This window comes from Accipiter gentilis, chromosome 34, assembly GCF_929443795.1.
Source record: "Accipiter gentilis chromosome 34, bAccGen1.1, whole genome shotgun sequence".
NCBI classification, from domain to species: Eukaryota; Metazoa; Chordata; class Aves; order Accipitriformes; family Accipitridae; genus Astur; species Astur gentilis.
Window position 1 is genome coordinate 7,223,200 of NC_064913.1, and position 22,449 is coordinate 7,245,648.

The following is a 22,449-nucleotide window of genomic DNA, read 5'->3' on the forward strand; positions in this document are numbered from 1 at the left end:
TGACTTAGATAGTGGGCAACATTATTATTAGAGCCATAGCAAAAAGGTGTTCTAGAGGAATGTTATTCTGGCTTTCTGTTTGCTAGTACATAATTCCTTTGCCTGACAAAGTTTGATGTTCCTGGGTTCCCCGTTCATACATCCAGAATTCATAGCACTGTTCAGATGAAAAGAAATTTAATTCCCTCCTAGCACTGTTCATTTGAATTGCTTTGCTAGAATTTAAATGTCTTTCGTTTGCTGTTCTGTCTATGGTTAATGAAGTTTTGGGTAGTGTCTGTTCTAATGATCTCAGGGCTGATTTCCAGTTTATTTTTCACCCTGTTGACATCCTAGGATAGGTACACTGGTAGTAAGAAAACCCTGGAAAGTGATGAAAAGCTTATGCAATGGGGTTTAGTTCTGCCAAATACATAGAAAGATGTCAGCTGTTTGAAAGACGAGATGTTCAGTCCTTGCGTACCCGGTGCCTGTACAGCCAGGGTTCACCTATTAAAGCATGGTCTGGGAAAAGGGAGGTTGGCTTACTGGTCAGTGTGGGTGGATGTGTGGTGTGCACAGGGCCACAGGCACTGTCAGCCCTCATGGCCCAAGCCTCACCAAGTCCTTCCTCTTAGCAGCACACTGCTACGCCCAAGCTTCTGGATCCACCTCTATTAGATCTTCACCTTGTGAGCGTTCAGGTGTTTCTTAAAGTGTTCCCCCGAGTCCTGCATGCCTGTGTGCCAAGGACTCTGTCCGGAGGCTGGCTGTAGAGTTGGCTGGTGATTTGTTAGGAAGGCATTACGAGTTAATAGACATTTTGCCTCATTATTTTTAATTTCTTACCTTTCATTTGCTTCAGTGGGAAAGATGTTTCTACATGCTAAAGTTTGTATTTATCCATATAGCCTATATAGTAAAATCATTATTTAGGTGTGTTGCTTTGTAATTATTCTAACAGGTTCACCTTCTAGTATCAAGCTCCATCATCCAGTCTCTGTAATTACTGAAATCCACTTCCCTTCTCAAAATGTCTTGGTTCTTACAAGAATCTCTTTAGCATCACACTAGCTACCCCCTCCAAGTTACCAGTTCCTCATATGACCAAATCCTCCACTGGAGTGTCTGAGATGAGGCTTGAGGGAGAGGAATTGATGGAGTATAGTTTGTCATAGCAGGTGGGAGGATGGAGAGTGCATTTATTTCAAATATTACTTTCCTGCTCACACAAGAGCATGACACAGAGTTGTCATGCCCATTTTGCCAGAGATGAAGGTGATACATGTCCTTACTGTATAGCTCATTGATGTTCCATTTTAAAATGCTAAAAATTATTTCTGTCCCCTCCAACCAGAATTTTCTGAGCCATCCTGAAGCTCTCCTGTGTTGCTGACAAAGATGATACTTTTCTTTATTTGATTTTTGAAAAAGAGGCTACTTATTTAAAGTATTTTAAAATGTTTCGTTATAAATATTTTTTGAAAACTCAGCATGCAGATATTTTCTTTGCTCGGGTAGCTGTCAAGGGGATACTCCTACAAAGAGAAAAAGATTTAAACCTTGGGAAAAAAGAAGTGGACTCTTAAGATGATACTTCAGAATTATGTGCAATAGTAGCTGATGCAATTTGCATACTAAGAATGATTAAGTAGTCACTACTGACTAACCTATAGCATATCTTTTAGGAATGACAGGATTTTTTATTTATTTCATTTGTACATTAGTTTTTACAAAAGGCGATAGTACCTTTTAAGAGTAGTATGTTAGTTAACTTGCATATTTGTTTACAGGATCAGTCTATATCTCCATATTGGCATAAATCTCACACATGACATATCAAGACCCGATTTTTGTAGAAATTTATATCAAGCAGTTCCCATAAATTTACTTGCATATGCAGCATTTTTGAAAATCAAGGGGTTTTTTACTCTCTATGGATGTAAAAAATTCCACCTCCTTTAGTTGTCTTTGGATTCAGATTTTAATCTCAGTAGTAATCTCTCATTAACTTATCAATGCAGTAAGGTACGCTTTGGAAAGGACTCAGATTCCATAATCACTTGAGTATTGAATTCATTTAATTTGTGTGAATAGTTTCATGAAAATAGAAAGTTACTCAAGTATGCAATGTTTTTGCAAGCTTAGTTCCAGGTTCCAGGTTTACCTTTGTGGATAGTAATGTGTATCATCAGTGCTGTCAGAAATCTGTAACATGAAGTGTTGGCTATATGAACAAAATATCTATTCAAGAAAAAAACCTCACATCTGATGTGAGAGCTCTGTATTGCTGAGCATCACAATCATATTTGAACATTTTCTGTATGTAATCTATATCCTGATCAAGTCCATGCTGAACTTGGTAGAATCCCTGCCACCCATGTCTTTTAAGGATTATTTGCATGCTACCAGCTCTCTTGATACCTTAAAAAAGAAATGAAATAAATATGTCATTGTACTGAGAAGAGCTTTTAATGCAGCTTCCCCTCAGAATATTTAATGTTTATGTTTGAAATGAATTGTCTGTTATGTGGTTCTTGGAAATCCTAATATAAATTATTTTATGTTCAAAGACTTTTTCCAATATTGTTTAAGTTCCAGAAGATCCACCACAAAATTTTGCCAAGAGCAACATTACAGCAAAGTCTTTCTCAGTGATGTGGGACCCACCAACCGTAGTAACAGGAAAGTTTAGTTACAGAGTTGAGCTGTATGGACCATCTGGTAAGTCTGAATTGATTTTTCTATTTCTTTTTTTTTTTATTATTTTTTGGGGGGGGGGGGGGGGGCGGGGTGTGATTATTTCCTTCTTAGTGTCCCTGCCAATCAAGAATGAATATTTGAAAGCAGTTCTATGTATCCTTTTTACTATTAGACTTTTTAATAGTTTTTAGATTACTTTTAAGGGAAAGTCTGTCCATGAGGAAGAGTGCGCAATTAAATTCATATTAGATATTCTTAAGAGTGGAGGAAACCAACCTTCCTCACTCTTTCAGAGACGACAAGCTAGGCTCGCAGCTGAATTAGGGTGCTTATATATCTAAATAATTCTCTGGTTTTTTACTCTTTCTGTTAAAGATATCTAGATGACTTTCATTCCTGTGTAGTATGCAATCAACTGTATGAGTCTGTTTTGATGTTTCTGTAATTTTTTTAACTTGGACATGTATATATAAAGAAGTTATCTAGCTGCTTGTAGTTAAGTAAAAAGTTAATGAGCTGCATGCTAATGTTTTTATGGGACCACACAGGAAAAGCAATAGAAATTAGGTTATAAACAAAATCCCTTCCTCTTGAAACCTGTACCTTCTTGAGGTGGTTTGTTTGTTTCCTAGACATTCAGTATTATTTCCAATGAAGTTGATGGCAAATGAGATTTTTCACAAAAAAAATTGTCTTTTCATCATTCATCATCCTGGAAAGTAGCTGTGGACTGTTTTTATTTTTGAGCTAGAATCTCTTTATTTTTCATTCCAGGTCATATTCTGGATAACAGCACAAAAGATCATAAGTTTGTATTTAGTAACCTTGTGCCGTTTACAACATATGATGTGTACGTCGGTGCTGAGACAAGTGCTGGAGTGGGGCCAAAGACTAACCTCACAGTTTTCACTCCTGCGGATGGTAAGTAAGCATAGAGAAGTGAAATAAATGGGCTGTACATGGTAACTGGTTTCAGTTTTCCCTGCAGAGCCTTTTAGGTACTTTGCAAAATAAATAATGGGTGTGTTTTAAGAGTGTTGCAAGAAAGCGATAAAAAGCTAATGAAAAAAATTAGCTGAAAATTTATTATGTCGATTTATTTCTCCATTTTTGTCGAGTTCATACACTGTCACTAAATTTACTTGCTATCAGAAGCCTTCAGAGATTATGAAAGAAAGGTGGTTTCTGCCTGAATGAAAGTAGTATTTTTAGATACGGTAATTAAGTTGCAGGTCCCGCCCTTACCCGTTAGATGGCAGCAAGTGGAAAAGAAAGAACAGCGCAGGATTCCCCACGGCTAGTTTGTTCAGCCCCAATGTTTCTTATTAAACCTCGTTTGACTAATTTTCACCAAATCTAAGGCCCCATACCAGTCTCTAATGGAGCCACCTTTACCAGGGTCCATAGCTCTGAGGCAGACCCAACGTGGAGATCTTGTCCTGGGGCAGTCAAGTGGTTGGTTCTGCCCCTGAGACATCTACTCTGTCCTTTGGGAGTTTTGGCTCCCAGTAGTCAACTCACCAGGTGGCTGTCCTTTGCTGTATAGAAATGCGGTTTTATCTTGCATGCATGTGAGATTGTGCAGGATTATTGGTCTGCATCTGAGGATGCAACCAGAAAAAATTGAGAATCAGTGTGTAATAGGCAGGCAGTTTCAAGATGGTTATTTGTGTTACATTTATGCCACACAGCACAAATTTAGAAAATATCTTAATCAGTGATTGCTGCAATGCTTGCCGTGAAGATGTAACTGCAGGAGGAACGCCTATTCTTATTTATCATATTCTTTCCTGGAGTATCTGCTTTTGTGCTCTCAGAGACAATTTCCAGAGATGGCCTGCCTCAGCGCAGTCATGCTCACCTCTTGTCTAAACTCACTGTCAAAAGCCAAAGGGGATTTCAGTGGTTTGGGTTTGTGTTTTTTTCTGAGAGTGACATAGAATGTCGCATTTTAATGTCAAATCTACAAATCTTCGTTATGCAGGTAATTTCAAGTTTTTCTTTTTCTAAGGTATATTAGGACAAAATTATTTTTCATATAAAATCTGAATATCATTCTACTGAATATAAATGTATCTGATATCTGGCAGTCCTGCATAAAGTACAGTATCATTATTACTGCATAGTTAAAGAAGAAATCGAACCAAAACCTGTTATAAAAGGGAAATGAACAAGATGTATCACATTCATTATTTTGCTTTCAGCTTTTTACTTCATTCTTGTATGGTTTTGATGAATTGAGAATTAAGCTTTCATTTTCAATATACTTAAGCAAAGGTCTGCTTGCTTCCAGTCACTGACTTCAGTGAAACTATCCTGATTTACATCATCTTAGGATCTGACCATATTCATACATAATGTCATATTTGTCAAAAAACTGTGTGCATGTTTTTAGAACTGTAACTTGTTTGCTAAGAAAACATGTGAAGTAACTCTGTACCTGCACAGGCGCAACTCAAAAGATAAGGATGTGAAATTTGATTGAATGCCTATGTACTTTGCACACAGTGCTGAAAAAGCTTGTAATAATCACAGATGTTTAATTAAAACAAGTTTCTTCTTGAATATTTAGTCCCAGGTGCTGTATCAGATTTACATCTGGCAGAAGTGGAAGCCACATATATAAAAATTGTTTGGAGGAAGCCACGACAACCAAATGGAATCATTACCCAGTACAGAGTGAAAGTACATGTGCAGGAAACAGAGGTGACTCTGGAAAACACTATTCTTGAAGGAAAAAATAAGGTATTTAGGTTGTTTTTTTTAATATGGATTTCTTTGCTAGATTAAATTTGCTTCTCTGCCTTATCTGATAGGTAGGGAATATGGAATTAGCCACCACAGATGACATGTCAATGCTTTTAAGGGCCACCTTCCTCACCCCACCCTCTTTCTCTGGCTGGGTTTTAAAGAGATTCCAATAATGCTGTTTCCACAACATGAGAACAATAAATAATTCTGGCAGAATGATCCAAACTGTCTTAGCTACTGAAGGCAGGAAGCCGTAGCCCACAGTCTTATCCTTTCTAGCCCTTGAGGTTTTTGGAGCATAGGGTGACCTAACAATAAGAGTACAGATTTAGCTGTACTCAGGCAAACTCCTAGAAGATATGGGTATGAATCCTATGGAGAAGTGAATTCAACAGAAGTCTCCCAAGGCTCGTTAAGTTATACTTTCTGCCCCCATTTGTATCCTTGAATTTACATGTCTGATACTACATGCTGAACTCCATGCTGTAGTTATATACTAAGGATATCTGTGCGTATCTACGGGATCAAATCTTTTAGGGGACTTATGCTGTCAGTCAGTCTAGCTTCTGGATTTTGGGTGCTGAGATGCTCTACGTGCTTAGGTGGGGCAGCTCTGAGCATGCAGCACAGAACTGTAGAGCCCTAGCAAACAATCAGCTCAGGATTGAGTGCTTTCTGAGGTAGGGCTTTTTGGTCTGAATTTTGAACATAGGTGCCCAAAGTTTGCATAATACCTTTTTTTAGACAATGATGTCTTTCTCTGATCTGACACAGAATCTAAGTTTTTGATGTAGAGCTCAATGAAGGAGTTTGCTTTCAAGTTGAATGGTATAGATTAAATAGAGCCCTGGAGCCAAACATTAAATAAGGAGTATGGGAAAAAAAAAATGATAAGGATCCATTCATTAAAACAGGCAAGCTTCCTTGGAAAATGAAAGTATATAACTATAATTAAAGATTGTATCGTAGTACAGACAGGGAAGAAATGAAAATTGTCTGCACAAACATGTTTTAATGATGGGATTTCCTGATTTTTGAGTTCCTAGTGTAGCATCATTGCTGCTTTATTATAGTTCTTTGAATGTAATTTTCTAATTAAAAACCAAACCAAATCATAATAAACATTGCTTTATTTAGAACCCCATTGACCCAAGCTTAGACCATCTACAAGACTTGAACTGGCAGATCCACAGTGCTAACGGTAGTCAATAACTAGTAGCAATAAAAAACTATTGTCTTATATGTGGAAAAGCCTCAGAAGCAAAAAGTATTTCCACGTGGGTTACTATTTTGCTATGAAATGTTGGTGAAGATGAGGCATGTATAGCTTTTACCTGTTGGTACTTAGGTGAGATTGATGCTGTATCTCTGCCTGTGGTTAATCCCCCCTAGCTGAAGCAGTAAAAAAGCTGCTTTGCCCTCTCTCCACCCAGAGTCTGTAGGGAGAGACTTAATGTGTATTAGTTACATCACTGTAAAAGCATCTCTTTCTGGCAGTGAAGTGGGCCATATGTGTGAGTGGGGAGTGTTCACAGATGACAGCAGAACAATTTAAAGACACTAGAGTCCTGGATTCGGTCCCAGATTCTGAAGGGGCATAAAGTGCTTACACACTATTTTGTACCTATGCTCTAGCCTCTCTGTCTTTTCTCTTCTGCTTTTGTTGTTCCTCTCTTTGTAGTTCTTGCTCCCCTTACATCTACTGCCAGCCCTTTCCAACATTTGTCTTTTGTGCCTTCTGTCCTATGGACCTCTGTATCACTTATCTCCCTTTCACTCTCCCTTTTCACATACATAATCCCTTATTTTCCCTCTTCCCTTTATTTCATTAGCTTCTGTTTTTCTCTCTCTCCCCTTATTCCCTCTCAGTGATCTATTCCTTTTCTTCAGGGCCTAGTTATTCCTTTTCTTCAGGGCCTAGTAGGGATATCTGAAGCCCTCTTATTTTCAGTGCCTGCAACCCCGTTTCAGAACATGCTTAGTACAAATGGAATCTCCCAGGCTCAAACATGTATCTATTCAATGTAACTCCAAGGATACAGCATTAATGTTAAAGGCCTTGCTCTAAAATGACCACTTTACTATAAAAAACATATTTTAAGAAATTAAAAAAAAGAATGTGGTGTTTAAAAAATAAAAATTAATAAAAGGTTGCAGGTTACTGGCAGCCGAGCTTTTTCATGAGAAATATTGTATTGTGCAAAGTGAATTATTGTTGTAATGAAAGATTATGTTTGTATGCCAACATTCATATAGTGTGTGTGTAGATATATGTGCACAAATATACAAGCACTATTTCTATATTATATATTAATTTAATTGAATAATTTAGTGATGATGAGGTCTGTGATTTATTTTTACATTTCTTATTTTTAGTATTTGATTGATTCTTTGGAACCGTATATGATAAATGAAAACATCAAACCTTCTCCTACTTGGAATTCAGTGGAAACAGCCAATGAATTATATGAAGGTTCAGCTGAAATGTTTTCCAGCATTCAGACAGCTTCCCCAGTAATATTTACAAGTGTATCTGGTGATGATTTACCTGCTATAAATGGAGCTGCAAAATTGCATTCTGCTTTGGGTAAGATATTTTAGGGTATTTATCTACTTGCTCCTTTGTTCTGAAGGACCTCCATCACTGTCCCAGATATGATCTTTAGCACATGGTTCAAGCAAATTATGAATGGGTCATTTGCTGGAGTCGGATTTTTTTACTACCAAATAACCTTCTGAAGCAAATGGGAATGCCACACAGGCAGGAACTAGCCCCTTGTCACCCAGCTGACCTTCTTCCTAGTGAAAGGAGCACCAGAAAGCCATCAGCCAAGCTGCATAGACAATCAGTTATTACAGTTGCCAAAGCAGGTGTGATTGTCAGGGATTAACATATCTCCAAGCCCTTCAGAGACCTTGATTTCTCTAAGCCTTTTGACTAATAGGTTTTCAAATGTCAGTGAAGGTAAATAGGTCAAAAAGTTACAAATTTGCTATATGGGTGACAAACAGGTGGAGATGACCCCATGACATGGTGATGTCATTAGTGTGTACACTTGTTCTGTATTATCAATGGACCAGTGTTTCTTTACCAAGTATGGATATTTACAAATCATTAAGCAGGCCTCAGTTGACAGGCAGGAACTTAAAATACCACTCTAGATTTTTACAGTGAGTTTTGAACTGTGGGGAGAAAGTCAAGTTTTTATTTTTTTATTAAAGTCACCAAATTCCTCCATGCACACCAGTATCTAAAATGAGAATTCAATCCATTAGTCTAAACTACAGTGGACCTGTTCTGTACTTTATTAATCCTGAAGAATCTTCTTCGTCATACAGAGAAAATGTACAGTGCTTTAAATGTGAATCTTCTTTTTACAGCATCATTCAGGTTGAGGTATTGAGTTGCTAAAAGATGTCTGTATTGCTGAAAAATTGATTTCAAACAGCATCTCTTATAATCTAGCATACAAGTATTATTTTATAGTAGTTATTATAGTAGTTAAAGCTGTTGACAGCCAAATTTTCAACAGGGTCTGCTGATTTTTAGATGCCTTCATTTTAATGCTGGTCTTGCAAAAACTCTGAGGCTAATACTTAGATATGTGAAGCACCCACACTTTTTCATGTTGCAGTGGCATAATGGCTGCTTTATAATGTGATTTTCTCTAGCACCGATGGATTGCAGCGGACTGAACTTTATTGCAGATGCACCAAAAACTTTTTGTGGGCATGCATGACTTCTTCAGTCTGCTGGCCACAACTCTTCTGCTAAAAATACCAGTGTGAAAGGATCTGTGAGGGCAGACAATTCAAGTACAGTTATAGCATCGTTGGGAGGGCAAGGAAGAGGGAATCTGTCTTTCTCAATTAAAAAACAAAATTTAAAACAAAACTAAAAGCTCCAACAACCTAGGATCCATGGTTCTGAAGTCATTGGAGATACTAGGCCATATACAAATATGCCTTTTCCTAGTTCCTAGGGGATTTCTCTCAAAATTTTTTGGAGATAACTGTCAGTATAAACCTCATGGTTTTAGTTCTTGCCTATTCATTCTTTCATCTAGCCAATCTATCTATTGTACGCATGAAAATGGACTTATAAAAGCCTCTTCTTGACTGAGTTAGGAGGTGGAGTGTAAACTTTTCTTTATATTTTTGTAATTGCCTAGAAAGTTAATTCTTTTGCAATAAAATAGTTCCAGGTCACTGTGTCAAGGTGAGTTTAGAATGCAAAAGAAAAAAATGAGTTTACGAGTAAGTAATTATTTCTCTCCATTTAATCACAGATAATCAGTATACCATTAACATTTTGGCTGAAGAACTGTCCTATGTTATAAAGGGCCTTGCACCTTTCACAGACTACATAATCAGTGTGTCTGCTTTCACTGCTGTTGGAGAAGGACCACCATCCGTTCTTACAGTCAGGACACATGAACAAGGTAAAATGTTGTAAGTCTGGTACTATCAAAGTTAGCATATGTGACTTCTTTCACTGAACATTTTAAATTCTGTTTTATCATTCATTAACCTATATTTTTCTGTTTTCATTTCAGTTCCAAGCTCAGTACAAAATATATCTTACAAGAATATTAGCTCCTCCTCTGTTTTGCTGTATTGGGATCCTCCAGCAAATCCCAATGGGAAGATCATTCATTATACTGTTTATGCCATGGAACTGGATACAAAACGAGCATTCCACACAACAACTTCAAACAACAGCTTACTTATGACAGGTACATTGTCATTTGATTAAAAAAAAGAAAATTGCAAATACGTTACAGAAAATTATTTTTTCCAACTTTATGTAATGTAGCCATTCATCAGGTAGGTGGACCAGATCTCCCCCATCCACACACATCCACACACACACACACCCCCCCCCCCCCAACAACTGCATGTGAAAGCAAAGTTGGGACACTACTGACAGACTTGTCTACTGTGGAGGGGGGTACAAAGGGAACGTAAGATGGGAGAAGAGGACTAGGTAAGACGAGCAGTAATTTGTGAAATGCGCCAAGTAGTAATTTGTGAAATGTACTGAGTAGTAATTTGTGAAATGGATTTCTCCTTGGAATTTTTTCCTTAGCCTCTGCCTTCCACATAGGAAAATACTCCTAAATTGTCAATTCTTTTTCAGACTTCAATTTTTTTCACAGTATTTGTCTGACTTTAGTAATAATTTTCTTCTTTTAAGGTTATAATTTTGATAGTAATTGAAGAAAATGTGTTCCTCCTGGGGTTTCAGGCATTTATTTACACTAATCAGTGTCCTGCTTTTGGCTGTGACAGAGTTAATTTTCTTTCTAGTAGCAGGTATAGTGTTATGTTTTGGGTTTATTATGAGCATAATGTTGATAACACACTGATGTTTTCAGTTGTTGCTAAGTAGAGTTTAGACTAAGTCAAGGATTTTTCAGCTTCTCATGCCCAGCCAGCAAGAAAGCTGGAGGGGCACAAGGAGTTGGGAGGGGACACAGCCAGGACAGCTGACCCCAACTGGCCAACGGGGTATTCCATACCATGTGTCTTCATGCCCAGTATATAAACTGGGGGGAGCTGGCCAGGGTTGGGGGGTGCAGATTGCTGCTTGGGAACTAACTGGGTATTGATCGACAAGTGGTGAGCAATTGTGATTCATTGTGCATCACTTGTTTTATATATCCAATTCTTTTATTACTATTATTGTAATTTTTTAATTGTTGTTGTTATTGTTTTTTTCTTTTCTGTCCTGTTAAACTGTCTTTATCTCAGCCCATGAGTTTTACTTTTTTTTCCTCGGTTGTCTCCCCCATCCCACTAGGTGTTGGGGGGAATGAGTGAATGGCTGCATGGTTCTTAGTTGCTGGCTGGGGTTAAACCATGACACAGAGTAATGCATATAGAATAAAAACGTATATTTGGATGTACACATACACATCTTCTGTCTTGACAGATAAATTCTTAAAGCTATTCACAGGGTTGAAGCTGGTTGACTTATTTCAAAATCTGTTGATTTGACTAAGTGCTTATTTGGGTCTCCCCAAATGAATGGTATTATACATATTATGCCTTTTAGGTAACAAATGTGTATCAAAACCTCTTAGAAAGGTAGCCTTCTTTATATTTTTATAAGTAGCTATGAGGAAAAAAATATGTTTAAGAAGTCAACAGTCAAGATTTTTTTTACTTAATCTTTTTAGGTTTAAAAAAGTACACAAATTATAAAATGAGAGTTGCAGCCTCTACGACAATTGGAGAAAGTGCTTTGTCTGAAGAGAATGATGTTTTCGTGAGAACCCCTGAAGATGGTAAATACATTCTTTGCAATAATGATTTGATTTCTGTATTTATGTTTGCACTTGTTCAGAATACTGGGCACATACACAAGGAGGGGAAGAAAGTGTATGAATAAAATCAATGTTTGTTGAAATTATTAGTCTTCTATCAGTCAGTGACTGCATTCAGCCCATTTTTATGTAAGTGCTAGAAATAAGCACGAAAGCTGCAGCATGACCAGCAATCAACTAATCTCAACTCTGTCAGACAAATGGGAAGAAAGCTGCAGAGCTGAGGTTCCTTCACTGAAAACAGTGTGTCCCTAGACCCCATCTAAACCATTAAACCATAATCAATTATCTTTGGGACTGCAGCTTATCCTTTTTTTTATGTTATCATATGGAAAATAGGTTGGTTTTGAAGCATCTGTAAATGGCAGCTTTCAACAATTCGGATGCCATATTGCTGTCTATAGGCAGAGCTGCTGATAAAGTGAGGGTTTTTTACACTGCATGGTATTATATGCAGTTGTTTTCGTACAGCTTTGGGGTTTTATTCATTTTAAGACTGATCAATAGTTTTAATGTAGGGTATAACACTACTTTATGAAGATTTCTGGATCTTGCTTTCTTGCTTGCAAGGCAGTCTCCAGCCATGAAGGCACAAGGGCAGTAGCTGGAGTTGCCATTGGCCTCTGCAAAGAGAATATGGGAATCTGATTTACAGAGCAGAGTCATGAGTATTAAACCTTAAGCTTTTCTCATTTGTATCAGGTTTATTTTCACTGGTTTCAGCAAAGTTATTTCCAGTTTTTACCGAAGTAATAAAGAAGGTAATTGTCCAGTTGTCATTTATCTCTCTCATTGCCAAATATGCTACAATACAGGAAACATAATTAAGTGAGAATAAAAGAGAGCAAAGGATTACAGGATTAAAAATCATGGTGATTTATGAAGCTTAGATGATTTGAATAATCAACCAAAATCTCAAATTAAACAGTGACATTTTAAGTGCTTGTAAATTTTTTTAAAGGTTGCGTGCTTCTATGCTGTTAGTTTTTTGCAGGGGAAAGGCATATCACTAGAACAGAAAATTACCTATCTAAATATCTTTTTCTCTGAAAGTTTACAATTCCTTGCCTTTGAGCATTACAGAAATTTGTTCAGAGTAGAGTTGCAGTCCAACAGTTGATCCATTGGTAAGAGATGCATGCAAGTCTTGAGGAAACTATTGAGAAGACCACCAATACTTCCTGCCTTTTCATAAGGCTATGTGTAATTACTCTTGTCATCTTCTTGTTGTTTAGTTTTCCTGAGGTAATTCAGGTTGAGATTCATGTCTCCTAACTTTAGCCAAGCTAGGAGTGACAACTAGTTTGACTCTTGAAAAGAGAGATACCTCCAAATAAAAGATTCACTACATCTATCTTAGATAACTTACATTATGATAGAAGGTACTAGGCTGTTGCATTTAAATATTTTACCATGCCAGATAAATTGCAAAATGTATTTCAATTTAAAATTAAGCTTCTTCACATGGGAAATATCCATGTGGGCAGTCTTGTCATCCAGAGTAGTGATCTGTTACAGTTAATACTTTTCATTCATGGGCTCAGAAATCAGGAATGAAAGTGGTTTGTGAGACCTTTAGGACAAAAGAATTCATCATAAACTCTGAAATGTCTGGACATAGGTATTTGTACACAAACTGAATCACATAATCCTGGGTTCTTAGTACATTTTTTTTAAAACTTTACAGGCAGGTTATTTCGGGGGTGAAGTGATGAAGCCTTTGGAGGAATCAGGGTTGACATTCAGAGCTGATTTTATTCATAAGTGCAGCCCACACTCCTTCAACACTTCCATGCATTATTAGCTCACTGGACTCACATGCACTCCTGTTGCCAGTAGATTTAGCCAACACACTGCCCTGGAGCTGGACTTGTTTTGTGCATGACCTTCACACCAGTGCATAGGAGATTTACACTGGGGTCTTCATGGTCATCAATTAGCAGCTGTATCAGTAAACTAAAGGGAATTTAGTTACAGTGCATACAGTCCTTTTCTTGGTCCAATGCTTGGTTGAGTGAAATAAGATGGGTGGCTATTTAAGAAGAAAACAATAAGAAGATGGCATTCAGCTAAATTTAAAGAACCTGAATTTGAGGAAGACAGTAAGAGGATTTGAAGGATCAGTCTGCATGAAAGCATTAGACAAAAGAGATTTTTTTCTTAATAAATGCAGTTTTGGATAGATTTATAAGTGGATGAGAAAAGAAACTCCAGAAAAGCTGAAGTGTCTGGGATTAAAAAGATGCCCGGTTTATGAATGGAGAAGAAGACATGCTGAAATTAACTAAGATAAAAAGTGGTAAGGCTTTGAGAAGGAGAGTGAGTGAGTGACTGACTACTGACTGTAGCCCTTTTGGTACAGTTAGCTAATTTAAATGTTAGGATCCAATAGGTTTATGAGATCGTTCCTATATTTAATTAATTGAAAGTCTCAGAGGGTTTTTTTTCTCTTTGATTTCTGTATTGCAGAACCAGACTCCCCACCCCAAAATGTAGAGTTAATAAATGTAACTGCAACAGAAATAAATCTGAGATGGTTACCACCTGAGCAGCCTAATGGTCTCATAACTCACTATGAAGTTCTGTACAGTGATTCCAATGATTTATTTATTAAAAATGCCTCATCTACAAGTATGTCACTAAGCAAAATGAAGCCATATACTCTCTATAACATCTCTGTAAGGGCATTCACCAGACTTGGCCATGGGAATCAGTCATCTTTCCCACTTCTGGTGAGAACTTCTGAAACTGGTGAGTATATAGATTTTTTAAAAAAATGTAAATTTTCCACAGCCTTTTATGTCCCAGAGATCAGTTTAATTAATTTTAAAAGTATGTGTTTGCTTTGCAAAGCAGTATGTTTGAACCCTGTTTTCTCTTTTATATACGAAACAAAAATAAGGAAATAGTAAGGAGGATTAAGAAGTACAGAAAAAAGAGAAGTTTTATGCCTGATGGGCTTCATATATTATACTATTTGTCCTTGAAGATTCCTTGTGCCTTGCAGGAAAATAATTTTTTGTATGAAAGGTGGGGTTTCAAAAAGTGAGTGCAATTTGGAATTCAAGTTATGAACTGAAATTTTATAAGAATTCAACCCTAATGGTTAAAAAAAAATAATCAGAATTCAGATAAGTGCTCTTTTGTAGCAGGCAAAGTTGTTTATGTTACTAGAAATATTCTGGAGAAGGTACAGATAAACAAAATCACAGACGGTTAGAGTAGATGCGGTTTTTCCAAGAAAGAAAAGTAAATTTACAAGTAAGGACTGGGAAGGATGAGCATTAAAGAGGTCTAACAAGGCATAGGAAAAGAATTGAAATAAATAAGTAGCTGTAAGGTAGTACAGGGTAGGGGAAGGAGTATAAAATATTGACAGAGGGTCATTAAACTTTCGATGGAGCTAAACAGGAGAGGCATTGGAGAAAAAACCTGAATGTAATGATTTATATGGAGGAATAGATGTTTGGGTTAAGCTGTAGACTCAGGAATGAAAGGTGGCTGGGGAGACAGATGTGAAGCTTAGTTTCCTTTAGGACTCAGCCATATCCAAGTAGCACTGGTATGATGATCATCCTTTTTGGGGGGCCTTTTGCCGTCTTCACCAATTTGCTACCTCAGACAAGTACCTACTTTATCTATACCTAGAGCTAGCCCTGGAACTAAGCATGCTCTATTTATCACATTTTTCTCAGTAAGGCAAGACATGCACGTACTGATGTCTCTCAGAAGGGGCAGGGAGATGCTTTGGCTCAGTTATTGTTAAGACACAGTGGAATCACTATGAGCTCCTTCTCCTCCTTGTTTCTGAAATGAACTTTTATTTTCCCCATGAAGTAGTTGTGGTCTAGGCCTGCCTAACAAGTCAAGCTCTTGAAGAACAGGGACACAAACACCTAGTTTTTAGACTAAATGAAACATTAGTCATAACAGAAGCACCAAACTAGCTCTGTCAAGACATTGTGCTACATTTGAGGATTTTTTTTGGTCAGATACCATAGATATGTATGCACCTGCCCAACTGATACAATGTCCTTAGATATAACCTTTTTTATTGCTCTCTTTAACAGACATCTATCTTTTGTCTAAGTTGTATTTTCAGGCAGTTCTTTCTCAGTGCCTAACTCCCCTGACACTCAGAACAAAAATTTGAATTCCAGCTGCCTGTGATAGAGATGAGAAGCTGCAGAAACACTATCTGAGATGAGAAGAATAAAACCAAGGGAGGATCTGGAGAATAGAGCATTTTGAGTGAACACAACCGATTAATGGGCTGGTGTGTTTGAAGAGCTCTTGGGAGTTCTCTGTTACCGTTCTGCCATGAAATTAGGCTGAATTGTGGGCTGATTTCACTGCCCCTCGTGGCACTTGTCCCCTTTCTGGATATTGCTTAAGCAGAAATAATTTGGTTTTTTGAATGCAGGGTTTCATCAAATGTCAGTACAGTTATAAGAATGTTTAGGACATCCTAAAAACATGTCCCTGCCTTACTTGACCTTTTGGGAAAATTTTCCTGTCATTGTATGATTATGATTTTCTGGAGTAACATATATTATGCTGTCAGTCCAGTTTTGGATCATGGAAAACATACTTGTGTATCTGTTTGGTGACAGACAGACACATGCACACAAAAACCTTCTAACAGAAGGAAGTTTAGTGTCATGCTCCAGATTTTTTCATCTGGCATGTTAAGATGATCTTTTAAAATTTATTTTATACAAAAAATAGGATAAAAATCCAAATGTTTATAATGCATTTCATTTAAACAAGTTTAAGAAAATGCTTAACAAATCAATGAAACTGATTGAAATCTTCTATGAGTCTAAATTTTGTCTTCTAGTTCCTGATTCTGCACCAGAAAACATAACCTATAGGAACATCTCATCCATGGAAATTGAACTATCATTTTTTCCACCATCCATTCCCAATGGAATCATACAGACTTACACAATATATGTCAAGAGGACTAATGGAACTGAGCAGAGAGTCATAAACACTACTCTTCTGACACTACGTATTACAGGCCAGTATATAATGTTTGGGAACTTATGTCAACTGTAAATTGTTCTGAGAAGGGATCAACAGACTGATGCAAATCAATTAGTTCACTGGTTGGACATGATCCTTCTTGTCCTTATATAAAGTTATAGGCTACCTGTCCTGAGAAATAGCCTGTTGTGTCCTGCCGTAATGTGGCGGAACAGGCCACAAATAGTATAGAGTCTAACATATATCTGGTTTTTATCATATTTTAGATGTTTATTATTATACTGTATTTTAGATGTTTAAAGTACAAGGAACTTCAATAGATTTCTTTGCATGTATATCGCTGTAACAAAGCAAATGCTCAAGTCACCTACATATCTTTCTGATCTTATTCTGGATAAAAAGAAATACTTCCCTTTCCACTCACCTTTGCATCTTTTGCTATATTCTGTCATTATTACTGAGGTATGACACAGCAGTCAATGCTGGGAGCTCAGTACCTAAACCAGTAAATTTTCAGAGTGCAGCTAAGGACAAACTGTAAAGCATTCTAGGAATATGAAGTATAAACAGGTAATTAGGGCTTTGCCCCTTCTTTTGTTCATGCAGAATACTTTGTGTTCAAGTTTTCCTAATGCTTATTTCAGTCTCTAAAGACACAGATCAGTGTAAGTGATGGGCTTATTCAGCACTTCAAACTACTTATGGTCCATTAAAAAACCTAATTTAGCCCAGTGAATGGTTGGTTTATTGAATTCTTCTTCTTTATGTAGATTTAATGAAATATACAGAATATACTGTAGAAGTGTCTGCTAGTACCACAATGGGGGAGGGCCTTCGTAGTTCACCTCTGCATATACTGACTGATGAAGATGGTAAGTCAGAAGTTGCAATGTATCATTGCCTGTAGTCTTCAACTAATCTTACACTTCCTGTCAGATATGTGTGGGGTTTATATACTTTTTTTGCAATTATATCTCTGTATTGATATCTGTATCTATCTACACACAAACATACTCATCTATCTGTTTGTCTCTCTTATCTTTCTCTCTATCTGTTACTTAATATATTTACCAGTACAAGCTATGTGAAATGACATGATTGCTGTGCATGGACATTTGGTCTTACCAATATCTTATGAATTTGAAGACTCTTAATTTACTAGTATTATTTTAATCTAATACACCACATGGTAGAATTAAATATTGTGTTTGGTTCTGCAGACATGTGAGAGTTGGAGAAAGAGAAAACCACCAAAAGACAGCTTGAATGGTCCAGGGACAGTTCTGGTTCGCTTGGAAATTTTTGATTCTTCTAAAGAGATGCATGTACAGATACACATATATAGGTGTAGAATTATTAATACTATGGAAATGCTCAAAGTCCATCTTCTGTAGTACTGCACTTCCAAATTGAGCAGGGGAGTGTTCTGCACTGTAGGCTGAGGGTAGAACACAGTTATTGCATCCGCTGCTAATTAGTACAGTAAGTCACAAATCAGCAGAGGAACTGCAAAATGGTATTTGTTCTTTCAGTACCCAATTTAGTTGTGGGAAATCATCATTGGTCCCCTCTGTAGTTTCTGGAGGGGGAATTCTGAAAAAAATTCAAAGCAGAATCTAAACTTAGGTGTTGTCACTCCCATTTTGGAGGAACCTGTGTCTGTCCATTGCTTAGGGAGGAAGTCTCTGCGAACCTAGACTAAAGCAGCATTGACACAAACATCCCACCGGTCTTTCTCAAATTAAGTCTTTTTTCATGTTTTAGGGAGCACTGACTTGCCTAAGATCCAGGTTTTGATAATATGGATCATTGCAAATCTCCAAGATGTTGTTGGGCTTACATTCATACTGTTAGTAATAAACCTTTGCTCAAGAGTACTGTTGCTGGAGCACACTGGGAACAGCTAATTTGGATAAATCCATCTTTTGCATAGAGTATTTTTATTTAAAGCAATGTAGATTCTATTCTTCAGCAAAAAATATCCTCTGAATAAGAACTGTAGAATGAACTACACATGCCAGAAAGACATGACATTCACAGTATGACAGATCTTTTATTATATAGCCACTGAGGATAATATAACAAGTAAAACACTAAATACAGCTGTCACCATTTTTCGCTAGTAAATACAGACATTCACTGAATGCAGTGAACCTTTGTTCATGAAAAATATTTTTTCTGAAACATACAGAGTTCTAAAACCTTTATGCCAACTTTTGAGGTAGTGAAAGAAGGAACAACAACTGAAAAACAACAATATTTATAATACACCACATGTTCTTTATTCACAGGAACACAGTGTTCCAAGGTTCAGACCAAATTTTTCATAGATTTGCTAATAGCTATGCTCATATTCTCAATTTTCATGCATGACTACAGCTATGACCTGAATTTTTAGTGCATGATGCTCTTTGGTTTAATTTGAGGAAAACAAAAGTAATTCTAATATTACTTCATAGTGAGACATATATCCATGAATCAAGATGAAGAAAAATATTTACTTCTCAAGAACATGCTAATACAAAGCAGTGTCACTTATGCATATAGGGGTATATTTTTCCTCAGCAATATTTATTTGAACTGTAGAATGAAATCAAACATGGTCTAGCATTTTCATTTACTTGCATTGTTTCCCTACACAGTTGTGGCATGGTGTCATGTAGAGTTCATCTTAAAATGAATTTTAAGGGTCTCACTCAAAGCCTATCTTTATATTTGCCCTTGTGACATGTTAAATGTATGAATGTGGTCCTTATTTGATGGAGTGAATACATTTTACCGCTGCCTAGTATACCATATTTTTATCATCTCTCAATGCCATGCTTATCCGTTTTTCTACCTTTTTGTGCTTTGTATCATTCTTTACAGCACCTCTTTTTCCTCAGGAGAACTATTTTACTATATTTTACATGTGTTCATACCTATAAAGATCTTGCTTTTATTAGAAGGGGAAAAAAAAAATTACAGCAATGTACTTGGACAGTAGGTGAATCACTGTGACCTACCCGTTGCTCTGTTTTCTCATGAAGTACTTTTTCCATTGAATCACAGAAACAGATGTTCTAACACCACCATGCAAAATCTTCTTTTATCATCTGTCAGAAAAAGGAAAAGAAGCTGCACTTTAACATTAGTTGATGGATACTGCACCGGTGTAGTACAAAGTTCACTTTCCATCACAAATAATTAAAAACCTATTTAAGGATGCTGCGTATCTCATCGATCTTAGCTGTTTAACAAGATGTTGTGTCCTGTTCTCTTATTTTATAGCTCCAAGTTCTCCTCCAGAGTCCCTCTCCGTAAAACAGTTGTCGGGTGTCACTGTGAAGTTGTCATGGAAACCTCCGCTGGAGCCAAACGGAATTATCCTCTATTACACAGTTTATGTCTGGTAAGATTTTCTGGAAGTAGTTCTGAGGACAAATATTAATCTGTAACCTATCAGGAATGTTAGGTTTTTCTTACACAATGTGTTGATTACACGTTTTTGGAGAATGAATATTCATCCAGCACTTAAAATACTAGCCTTTTGTATATACAAATTCAGATATAATGTAGTAGCTGAAAATTGGGGTATTAAATATTTTGTAACCATTTTCCACATTTTTCTAAAGGTTATGTTACCTTAAATGAATTGAAATTTAAATTAGAGCATGGTGACTATTTTCATTATATTGTGATTAGGCCTATTGCAAGGCAGGGCACAAGCCTATGCTAAATTGTCAAGGAGATTTAAAATAGGCTTAAAATAGAGAAATATTTCTTCCCTCTGTAGAAAGTGTGTGAGAGCAATGTTAAGAGTCTTTGTATGTGCTATCAGTTATGTCTACTGTTATATTTTGTATTTATTATATTCATAGCAAACGAGTATTTTTTAACAGATATTTTTCACTTAATGTACTTTTTTATTTTTCTATCTATCCTTTCTTTTTCCCTATTTTTTTTTTCTCTGCCATCCCTCCTGGGATCTTTTTTCACCTTTAAAAAGGAGGTTTGTCACTTAAAAACTTGCAGCTTCTATCCTATTCTCTGGATAACATAGTTTGGTCTAGTGATGTGACATCTCTTCAAAGATCTATGTGTAACTTCTGCTGGTAGTGAAAAGATTTTGTTATTGATTGTCTTTAATATATTGCATTTATGCTGTACCATTTTATTGCCACTACTAAGGTGCAGGAAGCAAATGCTAACATGCACCTTATGAGATGTGAACCAGATGTGCAAATCAGCAGTCATTATAAACACGCTACCATTGAGCTTACATTTATTATTTTAATGTTACTTGACAGTTTTGGGGTAGGGTTTGGCCTCAGATCCTATTGAATTTTTTTAAAATTATAGCATCTAGTTAAGTTGTTAATAAAGTGAACAGGAGTGAGCTCTTCTTTCCAGAAAAGTGAAGTTGGGCTTGTCTTGTTACTTCTACTGTATTGGCAAGGTCTGGTGCTCTTTAACCACAAAAAACATTAAATTAAAGACGATCCTCTAGCTAGGAAACAGTTACTTCATGATAAGGATTATGGTTTTGACATAGACTGTGCTCAAAGACTTGAGATTATACAACTTTTCATCCTTATATTGCCTTACTGCTTTTTGTTATTATGACAAATGAGTAAGAATTATTTTTTTTAAAACTGCTAATTGATCCATCTTTCTAAATATTTCAATTAAGCAACCACATAACTTTTTGCATTAAGCCTTGTCCTTTTTCCTTCCATATTCTCCTTGCTCTCTCTTATCTGTCCTTACTGTGTCATATCTAAAATTAGAGAGGCATTAGGTATCATCTTGAGGCAAGGACAGTGAAGAAAAACTCCCATTGCCTTCAAAGGGGACACAACTTCACTCCTTCCTTGGAGGGGTTTTTTTTTTGGGGGGTGAGGGGGTGGGGAGGAGGGGAATTTTAAGTATTTAAGAGAATTCTCTATACAATTTCATAAAATGCATTGCAGTGTGAGATTTGACAAGGCAAACTGCCATGCCATAGTTGCTGCTTTTGGGAGGTATTCAATATAATTTGGGGGAGATAGTTAATCCCAGAGCCTCTCAATAAAGCAGAAAGAAGAAGGTTAATACAGATGTTAAATAAATGTTCCTTCCCTTAAATATATTGCAACAGTTACAGAGAATTTGGTAACCTTTCTTTAATGGATTGGGAACAAGAATCCACAACTACTAGAATAGAAAGGGTAGTATCTGTAATGGTTTTTTTGTTATTATCTTTCATGGAATTTGTCGCAGGACAAGGTGGTTTTGGGCGCTAGCAGGTAGCAAAGCAACTTTCTGCGTGCCTTGAGTCTACAGACTCATATTCCTTGAGTCTGCAACTCTAGAGTGTCAAAGGCATGTTAACAAAGTTGCTGAACTTGTATATAGCTCTTGTCTTTTGGCATTATCCTGCTCAGCAAATTTTTGTGAGATAATTGCTGATTAGATCTACTTTGAGGTACCAATTTTTAAGAAAATATGGTACCTGTCTTAGTCAAGTGAAAGTATGCAATTTCTTAGAACCTCTTTTGTCGGGGTTTCTGAAAGGTATCATTCAAAACTTAATATTATTGTTCTTCATTAAAATTCCTTGGCTTAACTCATTCTGCTAGGTACTTTCTTTCTCATTGTCTGTGAAGACTGCGCTCCCTTTGATCAGTGTTTCCTTATTGTTTGGATTGCAATCTCAGTTGTTTCTAAATAGAAAATC

At 36.7% G+C, this 22,449-nt stretch overlaps 1 protein-coding gene across 1 annotated transcript in view; it reads left to right on the forward strand.

Moving 5' to 3' along the window:
- The window catches only part of PTPRQ (protein tyrosine phosphatase receptor type Q), a 110,814-nt gene that overhangs the window by 10,296 nt on the left and 78,069 nt on the right, over positions 1 to 22,449 (forward strand). Inside the window, exons 7-17 of the mRNA XM_049791983.1 lie at positions 2,575 to 2,703; positions 3,457 to 3,603; positions 5,255 to 5,427; positions 7,810 to 8,020; positions 9,723 to 9,875; positions 9,990 to 10,169; positions 11,616 to 11,723; positions 14,232 to 14,513; positions 16,603 to 16,785; positions 17,522 to 17,623; positions 20,022 to 20,142. Coding sequence (XP_049647940.1) covers positions 2,575 to 2,703; positions 3,457 to 3,603; positions 5,255 to 5,427; positions 7,810 to 8,020; positions 9,723 to 9,875; positions 9,990 to 10,169; positions 11,616 to 11,723; positions 14,232 to 14,513; positions 16,603 to 16,785; positions 17,522 to 17,623; positions 20,022 to 20,142 — 1,789 coding nt within the window. The remainder of the gene's footprint in view (positions 1 to 2,574; positions 2,704 to 3,456; positions 3,604 to 5,254; positions 5,428 to 7,809; positions 8,021 to 9,722; positions 9,876 to 9,989; positions 10,170 to 11,615; positions 11,724 to 14,231; positions 14,514 to 16,602; positions 16,786 to 17,521; positions 17,624 to 20,021; positions 20,143 to 22,449) is intronic.